Consider the following 13,196-nt stretch of genomic DNA (forward strand, 5'->3'; position numbering starts at 1 on the left):
AGACACGTGGAGCTCCTGGAGAAGATCCAGTGGAGGGCAACGAGGGTGATTAAGGGGCTGGAGCACCTTTCTTAAGAGGAAAGGCTGAGGGAGCTGGGTCTGTTCAGCCTCGAGAAGAGACGGCTGAGAGGGGACCTCATTAAACTGTGTAATTATCTAAAAGTGGGCTTCCAAGAGGATGAAACCAGGCTTTTCTTGGTGGTGCCAAGCGATAGGACAAGAGGCAAGAGCAGAAACTGATGCACAGAAAATTCCTTCTGAACATGAGGAAGTGTGCAGATGACCAGAACAGGTTGCCCAGAGAGGTTGTGGAGTCTCCATCACTGGAGATACTCAAGAACCATCTAGACAGAATCCTGTGCCCCGTGCTCTGGGATGACCCTGCTTGAGCAGGGAGGTTGGACCAGGTGATTCGCTGTAGTCCCTTCTGACCTGACCCTGTCTGTAATTCTGTTCTTCTGTGATTCTGTGTAGTTTCAGCTAATATGGCTGAATTAAAGTTTCTAGGACTTTGTACTGGAGCATTTTGAAGCAATTCTTATTATAAATGACATCTTTAGGTAATTAATTCAGTCTGTCATAAAAATAATTCAATGTGCAGTACTGGAATTTTGTACTTGTTGCGTGTATGCCCACTTAGCATCCTTACCTGTAGGCAGAGGAAGCTTATGTTTCTGTCTCCACTTATTTCCATGGACCATTTGGCTGAGGATGAAGAGGAGTCATCTTTGATATGTTTCTATACTCAGAAAGCTCTAGTCATCTCATGGCTAGAAATTTCATTGCAGGTGAAAGGGAAATGGAAGGAATATGTGTGAAGAAACATATTGCATTGAAGAAAAAAAGGACTGAAAATAAAAACAACAGGAAGATTGCAAAGCAAATACTTCAGGACCCCAACTAAAATTTGCCCTGCTGCACTCTGAGTCAGTAGTGCCCGGTAGTAAACAGCTTGAGATGTATCCTCTAATTTATGGATTATTACTATTTACATAAAGATATTTCGACAAAGCTGTGGGACAACCTCTCTCCCACTTCTCCCTGTCACCTGTCTCAGCATGGCAGGAGCATTTCCTGTTCCATACAACAGCCTGCAGTTCTGTCTTGCATGTCAGAAAAGAAGAAACTCAAACCACAAAGTAGAAAACAAGTATCCAACAGGTTGATAACTTCCTACTGGGACAGCCTCAATTCCACCCACATGATGCTTCCTATAAGCTGCTGTAGGCCTTCAAATATATCTTACCTGAACACATGAGCGGCCTCAAGGATGTGAGTCAAATTCAGGCTGTCAGAATATGGCCAGGAGTGTTCTTCACCCCCTGAAGAATCAGCCTACACATCCTTTTTATTGCTTCAGGTATATTTTTATTGTACTGCTCTACAGGTACTCCCCTTGCTCCTATTCACCTGTGCCTCTGCCAAGAAAGCAGCCTGCTGCAGATTCGATTGTGTCCAAGCTCTGATACATCACATCTGAGCCAATGCTATCTCCCATACTTGGAGACCCATGTACTCCAGGTCCCTGTGCTACACAGTCTTGCCTGCCTCGGACAAAGTGAAACTTGGGCACATAGGCATCCATAACCAATTGGTCCCTTTACCCATACTTTTTAGAATGAAGAGTCCTACATTGTAGTTAAACCTCCTACCTACACCCACATGAATGAAACTGGACTTTTGTTACTACATCTGTATTTCTAAGTAGATTGTGGAATAGGCAAAGTTTAATGCTGGACCCCTGATCCTCTGTAATGCTAAATTACCAGCCAGCTTTTTAGCATACTTCTGGCCAAGGCCAACTAGCATCTCCACAGCAATGCCTAGGCACCAGGAGAACACCTAGAACACACCAAGGACTGCTTCCAGTAAGAAGTTAGATTTGGGTTCTTCCTCTTATGCAGTCTTCCAACACTACTCCAACAGGCTCTACAGCCTTAGAGCCCTCCTCCTTGTCCTTCTGCCATGTCCCCAGGCATGTAACACATCTTCCAGTTTCATACCATACAATCAACAGTTTTATGGGCCACAAGAGAGTTTTTGTGTTATATCAGATAATTTAAAGAATACACAAAACTTACAACAAAATATTACAACCACAGTGCAGTACGTACAGCCTCAAGGAGATGCACAGCACAAGTGCCATGTAGGGTACGTGTGATCAGTGTAGCAACTGAGTCTCAGGGTCAGAAAACAGTCTCTGGCCCTATTCTGTTTGTGGTCTAGACATGGCCTGTGTGGGTTACACCCAGGGGTGGTGAGGAGGAATCAGACATATTTTTACCCTGTGTGCATTCAAGCGAGGCAGTGCCTCCCATAGCCCTGTATGGTGGATGAAATTCTTCTGGTGAAAAGCAGCTGACACAAGTTTCCACTGTCTGTCATAACCCAAAAATGAACAAGCGGTTCCTTCAAGGGGGGCTTGGTTCTACCTAGACAGACCACATTTCCTAAATACTGAAGGAAGAGCAGAGGCAACAGAAGTCAGGATGGAGAGAAACCTGGGAAGAGTTGGCCATTTGCGCTCCCTCCCACAGAGCCAGTTATGTCTCTGCAAGCAGCCATGCCAGTTCCTGACCAATGTCAATATGTTGATTCTGCTTCTCAAAATCACAGGCCTACTTTGGGTTTGTGTACGCACCTCCCAGGCATGTAACTGTGGGCAATTCTCCATTGGTATTGACAGCTGGTGCACTCAACAGCCACACACACAGAGCACAGAGTAGCCAACGCTCCCCCACCAGCCCCTGCGGCAGTGTCATATTGGACAGCGCTGCAATGGAAAGGTTAAAAGAAACCTCGTTGAAAAGAAATGAGAAAGGATTGACTTTATGTTTAGACGGTGCCCAGGGCTGCAGTGGGATGGGTCTGTGCAGAAAGAGTGGTTGAAACTGCATCTCTGCTTCCTCTTCTTGGCAGAACAGTGTGAAATTGCTGGCTTGGTGGTGGAATTTGACCTTGCTTTTCCTTGTCTGGTTGGGAGACACCCCCCCAAGTTTGGAACATCTGTACATGGAATATGACGAGGATGATGATATCTTCTTTGCAAAATGGATGAGCAGCTTCTGGGGCCACAACTTGATCGATGAGAATGAGAAAGAGGGTAGAGGTCACAAGAAACGTCAGACACGATTCTGTAATGAGAGGAGAGCATCCCTACCGGTAAGAGCTGCGTGCAGTTTTCTCTGTGTGTGCATGTGGTTTATGCATAAATATAAGTTCCATCCCCAGGAGCATGGCCCTAGAAATGCATCAGGATACGTATGGTACACCTTACCAAGTAAGTTCAGTTCCTGCTGGCAGCAGCTAGTTGCTTTTTGGATTTAGCTGCCAACCAGGGTCAGGCCTCTGGTGTCTTCGAATACAGGAAAACTGGCAAATTCCAAGACAAATGATGACAGGACCAGAAACACAAGGAGAAGCATGTAATAGCTGCCTAACTATGCATTACAGTGTTTTTCTGTCTGCTCAGCATGACCTGGCAGAGATCAAAACATTTTGCAACTGGCATGCATAAAGACTGTCTTTAACAAGTCTGTTCTCATATGTAAAACTATGTAACTCCATATGTATTAATAGGATTTGGACCTAATTCTGCAACTATACTATCTCCAGGGAGTTTTACTCTCTGGGATTTAGCTGTTTGCAGGTGCAACTTCTAATTTAAAAATCTGATCTCTTCTGATTTAAAAATCTGACTCTGAAAACAAGGATACAATACATAACAAAGCTTATTAAACTGTGAAGTAAGATTTTAAGGTAGAAGTATAGTCTTGGTTCTTAAACTAACAAAATAGTTTGGAAAGGGGCAAGATTCATGTGCAGAAGTAGGTTTTTAAGGCAGCTCACAACTGTCTGGTGTTGAAAATTAAGTTAAACTGAAAACAGCTTTCACATTCTTCTTTTTGCTCAAAAACTGTTGCTTTTATTTCAGCTCTTAGAAGAATATTTAGGTGGTGCAAACCTGTCTGTTTTTTCCCAACTACATCAGTTGGCTAAACAAAGATACTGTGTTTCCTTAAAGCCATTTTATACTTATATCCTTTGATCATTTTGGCTGCAACAAAGCAAATGCTAATATATGGAGGAGAAACAGCTAATCTTTTCCAAACTTTTTTTTTTATGCCATGTTATGTTTTCATCTTGCAAGTTCTCCACTGGAACATTTTTCCCATGTTTTAAGCTATGGGATTTTTCATGTTCAAAAAAATTGGCTAAGAAACTAAAAGAGTCCAAAACCACCTCCTCCCTCTTTAAATTCATGGACATGTGCAGAGGTAACCTTCAGTCTTAATGTCTGGTCTGATGAGCCACATTTGTTATTTACTGTTATATTTCACCTTTGCCACAGATTGCAAAACAGACTCTGAACTAGAGCTCTGCTGGTGTATTCCATCAGAGTGCTGGAAACATAATATCTGTTGGTGTTGGGGGCAGTTAATTAATTTCACTGTATATTATTTTTTTCCTTCAGAGATCTATGCATATATGATTTCTACAGACCTCAATACAGACTGAAGTGTAAGAATGAACTTTAAATCACTTTCCATTCAGCACCGTGCTGAACACATCTCATTGTATATTCTTGTACATTGTGTCTGCATTAGTGTGTGCACTGACATTTAGTTTGAAGCATGTTCCTATATTGTTTGTTCAAAAGCTATTTAAATATTTAACTAATAGCTATTCAAATACTTTGCTGTAGTTGCATCCCTAAATCCATACCTTGAATTTGGATTAAGTTAGCTGACAGAAAGACTCTGATTTTTTGACATTGTTGTTCAACAAGGTACAATTATCATGTACACGTATATGTCTGGCTTTTTCATTAATGCTTCACACAAATTTGTCTTGCTCTCCTAGTTTTATATATAAGATATAAATTTTAACTGCTTTATTTCTCAGAGCCAGAAGCTGACTAGAAGAATGAGAAGGGAAGATTTGTTTGGTGATTTTATGATTTGGGGATAAAGTCCAAGATGAAACTTTTGATTTGGTGGTAAATAGCACTAAAACATGTTGCCTTTAACTAAAGCTAGAAATTAAATCACTAATGATGCCTGAGAAATACCTTCAGAAAGAACATCTGGTGATTGAGAGCAACAACTTGCTATTGCACCTGGCCATGTGTTTTTTATAGTTACTACAAATTGTAACGACTGTAAGATTCATTATTACAAATGTTAACTACTGTAAGATTCAAAACACTTGTACTGTTATTTAAATATTGTCTTCATTTTATCAGAACTGTGCAATTAGCCAAGAGGAATAATAACTGAGATTAGACAGCCTTTCTTCTGTAAATTAATACCTTCACAGCAGATGACAGTGTGCCCTTTTGTCTGTCTCAACATCTTATTTTGAAGTAACTCCACTGTCCAGGTGAAAATCGAGTCAGCAGGTTCTGACACAGCTGTTGACAAAAGTTCCTTGTGCAGATACAATGGTACTGCCAAAACAGCACTGCCAGCACGCTTTTTCTTGTATCCAAGGCTGATATGCAGTGCATCAGCAATAGTGCAGCCCTGCCCACAGGGACTGCAGCTGCACCAGGAGTGTTTGGGTATTACATAGCAAAATGCTCATGTTGTAGCACAAAAGGTGGTTTTATATAACGCTGGAAATCACTTTCAGCTACAAATTGGTGTGTTGGTCTTTGTGGTATTTCCTGTGCTGTAGTAAGACATTCAAGCCACTGCTCTCACCTCAAACGCAATAATAAACTTCTGTGGCATCCTATCATGGTACAGCCCCCTCCAAAAATAAGCATAAAGCTTTGTAGAATAACTCACAAACTAACAGTTTTCATTGTTTTTTTTTCCCAACATCTTGGTGTACCTCACAAACATTAGTGAGATGAGCTTCACAAAATGCTTTTGCTGTTGTCATTCACATTTTTGCAGAGGGAAACATAAAATTATATTAATCCTTCCCTGGGTCACGGGCAAGTCAGGCTAAAACATGCAACTCTCCTGAAAAGCGTCAGAGTTGTGTATGATGCTGTGGGCCAACAGTGAACGTGAAAACTGCCTGGGGAGAACTGCCACCTGTTTCCATCTCTTCTATTTAGCTTGTTCCCCTGGCAAACTTTAGGCAAATTAACTGTGATACTCTTTTTGAAGCCTCCAGCTATGACTTTCCTTGATATGTTCTAGTTATCCTGCACCATTTTGGTTCAGGACAGTTCTTACCTCCTAGACATTTTGTTGTGGGGAAAAGATAGGGGGCAAAGGGGCACTGATAAGAGTTTTACAACCTATACATGTATCAGCCTTCAAATAGGTTTTGCTGCTCACAGGAGAAAATCTAATAAGAGCAGCTGAGAGTGGGAGTAGAATGACTGACTGCTGTTGAAGTTACTAACATTTAATTTACACTAAAGTCAGACTGAACATTTACCACAATATTGTTAACTAGAGATCAGTTGGATCCCAGACCAAAACATTTTTTAAGGAATATGTGCTTGTTTATAAGCTTTTCAGAAGGAAAGGAAGCCATGGGATAGCAGCCAAATGTCCAATATTCCAAAATATCCCTAAAATACTGGAGTCATTGGTTAAACTTCAGCAAACAGAACACTGGTGCTGACACACTGAAGACTAATTTTCTTACTGACAGCTGTGCAAGCACTCAGATCAAGTGCTTGCAAAAGATGCAAGCAATCAGCTTGTCTACAATAGAAATTAAGAAAGAGATTAGGCAAATTGTATTGACACCAATTTCTTGAAGTATTTTTGTTTGGGTACTTTTTGTATGTTTTAGATGGGCAATTAGCAGATTAACTGTTTTGTGAATAGATACGCTGAGCATGACTGGCCTTTACCCAAAGGCAGAAAAAAAGAGTACTAAAGGGAGTGAGAAACAATCATTGAGATCCTTTGGTGCTTCTGGATTTCCCAGAGCTGGCAAAAAATCCCCATTTTGATACCTGGAGCATTTAACATTCTTCCTTCTCATGTCTTTTCCCTTGTTTCACTTCCTCTCCACTTCTCTAGTTTAAGAACTACTTGAGGTCAGATCTTGAGAGGCAGAGACCAAGGTGAGTTCACTAAAGAGGTACCAGATGTAGGCGTGAGGCAGCTGCTGGGCCAAGGACAGGAACTGATGCTGGGACTGTGCTCAGAGAACTTTGTCAAGGGACGACTGCAGCAGTGGGTGCACACCCAGGAGTGCAGATATAGAGGCAATCTCTGTTGGCAGCAGCTGCTGAGACTTCAGGAGGGGAAAGCATAGATTAAAGCAGTCTTCATCCATTCTTATTTACAGTGTTACCAAGCAATCAATTTGGCATTAAACACATGTATTAATGCATATATTAAATCTATGAAATAGGAAGAAAGACACTTGGATTTCATCTACGGTGAGTGCCAGATCTGCTTCATCTCTGAACTTCATTTTATGACTCTCAGTTTTTCACAGTCAATATTAAATAAAAGAAGACTAATGTCCTGTGCTAGATATAAGCCATGAAATGTTCATGCTTGAGGAGTTATGGTGAGGCTCTTCTCTTCTGTAGGGCTGTGTCCACAAGTCAGCAATATGCTGACATGCCTTAGCACACTGTCCTAGGTATGGTGGTATGTATCGTGAAAAGGCACTGTGAGAGAAGGCACAGTCCCAGTAATATGGTTGCACAGGTATTTACCCTTAGTCCACTGAGGCAGATGGGCATTTCAGAGGAAAGCCTGTCCCTTTTCTGGACCATTGCTGTCATGTCAATAACTAAACTGTAGTCTTTCTTTAGGGGCTTAATTATAATTCCCTCTGTGAAGGGAAATTAAAAAGCAATGTCCTAGTAAAAGAAAACATTTGCTAACTTTGCAAAACAGGATTGATAGAATACAATCCCCCATTTCAGCTGTCCTCCTGTGGATTTTTTTCACCCAAAACCCTCTAAGAACAACCAGCGATTTTTACTGTGAGACACTTTTTATTTCCAGGAAACAATATATGTTGATGACACAGAAGACATTTAGCTTGTTGAGTTTGGCATGGCATGTGTGCTCCTATCCCTCTAGCACAATGTGATTGCTTTCATGCTTTTTAAAGTAACAATACAATATGACCTTACAGAACTTACAGCTGTATCGATTGGTTTGAAACCAAAGTAAAAATAGTGTGGCAGAAATCATTAACACTACTCTCAGAGGCATAGTAAGCTTATGTCTGGCAAAAAAAAATTGAACTAGTACCATACATTTGGAAAACTCTTCACTATTATGTACTTCTGTCAGGTGTGAGATTTATTATTTTTAGCATCTCTCATCAAGCCTGTCTAATGCGATATAACCACAACCACATGAAGGCAGAGCCTCACTATTTAGAGAAAGGCTGCATAGGTCCCTGTTGTGTTTATACAATATATATATTATATATATATTTATATATATAATGGCATCTGGGCCAGAGTAAATGAAACTGTGTACAGGACATATTTCAGGTGGCAACTATACCAATTTGATTAAGCTTTCCTCCATTTGTTAATAAACCAAAACAAACAGTAAACACACACTCCTCCCCAACAAACCCTACTCTGAGTGTAGGATTTTCTACTGGATTTTCTTAGAAAGCATTTCAGAATCTGTAGAATAGAACTTCAATTGTTTGAAACAATCACAGCTCCCTTGAAGGCAGCAGAGCTTCTCCAGGTTAATTTGTAGTTGAAGACTCAGCGTCAGGCTTATACAAAACATAGAATCAGAGAATCAATTAGGTTGGAAAAGACCCCTGAGATCATCAAATCTGACCTTTGATTGAACACCACCATGCCAACTAGACCATGGCACTAAGTGCCACATCCAGTGTTTCCTTAAACACCTCCAGCGATGGTGACTCCACCACCTCCATGGACAGTCCTTTCCAATGACATCCTGCCTGTGAAGAAATTCCTCATAATGTCCAAAACATACACCCATTCAAACATGTATGCAGCAGTTGGATGCCTGGAGTGCCCTCACCTGACACCTGCAGGGGTGTCATTTTCAGTACCTCCTGTCTCTGAGTTTTCACCACCTGCATCTTACCAGTGTTCAGCTACTCATCCTAAAAAAGCATCAGCAACCGGCAGGGTTTGGGGCACCCCTGGCTCTCTGGAGTGTCCTTCTCACCCATCTCATCTACAGGTCTGTCTGTTTCTAAAACCACCAATACATGACTCTGCAGGACACAACAGTTCTGTATCAGTTTAATCTCTTTTACAGGCATTCAATTAAACACAGCTGATGCAGATCAATAACTTTTATCTGCATGTCAGGCCTGGGAAAACTGAATCACAAAGAAACTAAACAACTACCTACTCTCTCCTCGCATCAGCCCTACAAATGTAAATGTTGGAAGTCTGTTTTCTACCACTTCTCTGGCAGAGATGTGTCCCTCAGTGCCCTGAAAGTGTTCCCTCATCAGTTCACGACAAATGTGCCCAAGAAACCAGCAGAAAATTAAAAGCTGGGCAATGAAGCTTCATGTCTGCAAGCTGAAATTTGACAGAACTGGGCTAGAAATGGTTGCTGTCACACTCAAATTAATTCAAACATCTGATAAAGCTTGGAGCACCCATGGGTCAAACCCTGTATCTGAGTCCTCTTTCCACAAAAGGCTTGGTATTTGATTTTTGAGGGTCCTGCCTAGAAACTGCAGCCAGATCAAGGCCTGAGTTTTTGAGGTTCCAGTTCCAGTTCCTTTTAGTGCCAGTGAACTCTAAGAGGACCCAGCAACTTTACATTTGAAAAGCTCATTTGGGTGCCAAAGCTTAGATACTCAAAACCAGGAATAATAGGAAATTCTGCAGCTTCTGCCTCCAGAAAAGCAAGTTCTTGGCAGTGTGATTCTCCTGCACATAAGAGGAAAGAAACAGGATTCTGGGCATGGTCCTTCACTCTGCACCACTGTTGGGAGAGTCTCTGTGGCAGAAAAATAATCTACTTTGTGTGCTTTGCTTTAATATTTAGTACTCAACAAAGACCTTTTGTTTTTCAGGCCAAGCTTTCCTCCCTCCATGCAACACGACTTCATGATTCTGCCAAAGGCTCATCTTCAGGCCATCTCAAGGGCTCCAAGGAATTTCAAGAAGACCAAGATGTCAAATGCCACTGCCACAGGAAGGCAAGCAGAACAGCTTCAGCAGACAGCTCAGGCCCGGACACAAGATCAAATTCCATTCAGGAGTTTGCAGAGTCCTTTGAAAAGCAATTGCATCTCAAAAGCAAGCGCTCAGTTTCTTTGGTAGGTGACAACCAACTTAATATCACTACCTAAGAAAAAGCCCAATCAACCAACAAGTGAGCCAACTTTATCCTTTGTGTAATAGCTGTGACTTTGCTGGAGAAAGTGCAGAAATTAATTTGAACTAGAATTTCTCATATTATGTCGTCTCAAATTACTACAGCAGCACAAACGAGGTTGAAGTTATATCAATAGTGTGAGGATTCTTGATGAAGTGTTGCCATCTAGGCTTGTTCAGAAACATTTATCCTCAAAATGAGGTGCTGCACTGGCTGTGGCAATATTTTCAGAGGTTTCTGTGGCTGTGACAACAAAACATGACAATATAAAACCAGGTTTGCTTCACTTTTGCCATGAGACCCAGCTCACTTTCTCACTGCTGCTGACCTGGTTTAACCTGTATGGTATTATCTGTAAGACTGTCAGACACTGCAGTGTTTGAGAGTCTTCTCTTTTACCCCTGGGGACTCCATTCATCTGCTTTCTGCAGTGTCACCACACTGCTACAGCAGCAGCTATTGCTATAAGTGGCTGAACATAATTTCACTGTAAGGGCATGCTGGCAGCAGGGGATTCTCCCCCCATTTCATTCTTTTCCCCATCATTCTGTCCTGAGACAAGACCATTTTTTGTATGGTTTGTGTTGAGGAAGTAGCCAATAAGAACATTTTGTCTATGACACTTTAACACATTTTTGTAATTATGATACATAATATTTGATGTATCATACAATGGAAGGAAGGGTAATAAATCCAAACTCATTTTTACATACCAGAATGCTATCAAATTGTCACCCCATTCAAAAAGCTGTGCTTGAATAACACTTGACATTATCACCAGATAGCCATAGAAGGAAGTATCTTTTTTTTTTCCAGTTTGTTGACACTGACAGTTTGAATGGAAAAGTAATTTTCATCTCTCTTTGCAGACCTTCTGTGCACCAAAAGAGAAAGAAAAAAAATCTCTTTTCAATAAGCATCATTATTACATGATCAGTTCAACAATTATGGTCCTTGATGACCAGTCTTCTAAGAATATGTAGAATTATGGTGATGACAGCACTGTTATGCCATTGTCAAGATTTTAAGTGTATTCTCTAATCTTATTTTCCCCTTTAGGAACTACTCAATTTATTTCATTTTGGAATTCACATTGCCTCATGTGCCAATGCTCACTAGTGGTTGTCTGGTTTATCATTTCTAATTTCTCAAAAATGCCTATGGCTAGAAAGTCAGTGAGTGTGTAATAATTGTATGATGGATATAGTGAGCATAATGTATTAAATATGACATCAGTTCCAGATATAACATGCATTCCTGTACCCTTCTGTAATCCACAGTGGCGTGTGCTGAGCTGTATTTTAATCTGTCTTTCAAGTAGACCAGGTTGTTGTCATTTCCTCAATCGCCATTGACATTTGAGAAATGTGAAGGACTTGAGGATCTCAGAGAACTGAGCAAGAGGTGTTAGAGATTTGAAAAGAAATTTGAGCTTAAACTTGTGTCTCCAAATGGAGCATTTTTTTGCATCCAGAGCTCTGTGGGCGCAATTCAAACCACCATGATGACACAGGTGAAAGAAAAGTGTGGGAAAGGTAATTCATCTCCTTCCCTGCATATTGCTTTTCTCTTAAAAACGTGTCTTTGAGAATACTTCATGACCTTCAGCACTTGTTTTCAGTGAGGCCTGTGTGGCTAGTACTGAACAGCCTTCAGGCACGTAAAGATGGATCATGTGAAAGGACAGAAATGTGGAGTCTGGGCTGAAATCTTGGAGCCTGTCTGTTTTTCCCTCCCATATTCAAGTCTGCTGGGCAGGTGACCCTTCTATCATACACAGAGTATAATCAAGGCATGTTTGCTGCTTCTTGCTGAGTTTTGGGGTGACTGGCTTGAGCCTTGAATTTGAGCCCATCATGGTAGACCTGATCATGCTGAGGTAGGTTACTGGAATATTTTTGTTATACATTACTAATCAAATAAAATAATGAGCTTGCTTTTTTTTATTTATGTAGGAGTCACTTTTAATTCCCAGCTGTTTCTTCCCTGCCTTTTAGCAACCTGAAGGCGTGAAGGAGAGACGAGAAAGAGAAAGATTGCATTTGAGAAAAAGCAAGTCTCATAAGAGAATGGAAGAGAAATCAGAGCCAAGGAGAGAACGAGAAGAAGCTGAAGGTTCAGAAGTACCTGCAAAACACAACGAACAGTTTCCATCACAAGCAAGCAGTCAGAAAGGATATTTATGTACAGGCAGCTAGAATGCATTGAGATAATCAATTTTAACACTCCCCCTGAAAAGCAAAGGGAGAATTCTTGTTTTGTTTTGACTAGAAAAGGCCTGATAGCTAGAATAAACCCTAAGCTGTAAAACAAAAGTAAAATTCAACTACATCATTAACACCATGTTACTACCTTCCTTTCTTTACTTCTGTTGTTAGGAATGTGACCTTTGTCATAGGAGTATATCAGTAGCAAGATCCAAGTTAGCAATTAACCACCATAAGAGGGTTTCAGAGAAATTTAGCATTGTGGCAGGACAGTGATGGATGTGCTCATTTAAGAGAAGGCCACCATGAATGTATTACAGAGCCGTGCAAAGTCATCCAAAGCCTTATGTTTCTGTTTTAACTAAAAGCAGGCTTACTGGTAGGTTTGGGAAGAAAAAAGTACACATAAACAGCCACCTGCTTCCTGGCCCTGATGTTCACTTAGATTTGTCTTGAAAACGCGTATCTTTTCACTTTGACAGTCTTTCAACTCCAAATTTATGGACTTTTTCTCTTCTTCACCTCCCTGATGTCTCACTTCTCTCTGCTTTCCCTATCGCTATGCATTATGACTCTTGTTTCTCTGACATCCCTCAACCCTCTCCCATGTCCTCAGTCCCATTTCCCCAGTCACACAACTAGTTCATTTTCCCAGATTTAACCTCATCACCTTGCTTCTTTTGTGGCTTTCCCCCTCTCCATTTACTAC

General features: G+C 41.0%; 1 protein-coding gene across 1 annotated transcript; it reads left to right on the top strand.

The window, feature by feature from the left end:
- The first annotated feature begins 2,871 nt into the window (after positions 1-2,871).
- LNP1 (leukemia NUP98 fusion partner 1) lies at positions 2,872-12,613 on the top strand. The gene is made up of 3 exons (XM_051781084.1): positions 2,872-3,162; positions 9,976-10,221; positions 12,278-12,613. The coding sequence occupies exons 1-3, from the start codon at positions 3,013-3,015 to the stop codon at positions 12,476-12,478; spliced, it is 597 nt and encodes a 198-aa protein (XP_051637044.1). The 5' UTR covers positions 2,872-3,012; the 3' UTR covers positions 12,479-12,613.
- Positions 12,614-13,196: the final 583 nt, after the last annotated feature.

Source organism: Manacus candei, unplaced genomic scaffold (genome assembly GCF_025592945.1).
Source record: "Manacus candei isolate 608988 ecotype Guabito, Panama unplaced genomic scaffold, ASM2559294v1 h1tg000014l, whole genome shotgun sequence".
Taxonomy (NCBI): Eukaryota; Metazoa; Chordata; class Aves; order Passeriformes; family Pipridae; genus Manacus; species Manacus candei.

Coding starts and splice junctions, on each gene's coding strand:
- LNP1 (XM_051781084.1), top strand. CDS start 3,013: ATGGAATATGACGAGGATGATGATATCTTCTTTGCAAAATGGATGAGC. Junction 3,163..9,975: donor AGAGGAGAGCATCCCTACCG/GTAAGAGCTGCG, acceptor TTTGTTTTTCAG/GCCAAGCTTTCCTCCCTCCA. Junction 10,222..12,277: donor GCAAGCGCTCAGTTTCTTTG/GTAGGTGACAAC, acceptor CCTGCCTTTTAG/CAACCTGAAGGCGTGAAGGA.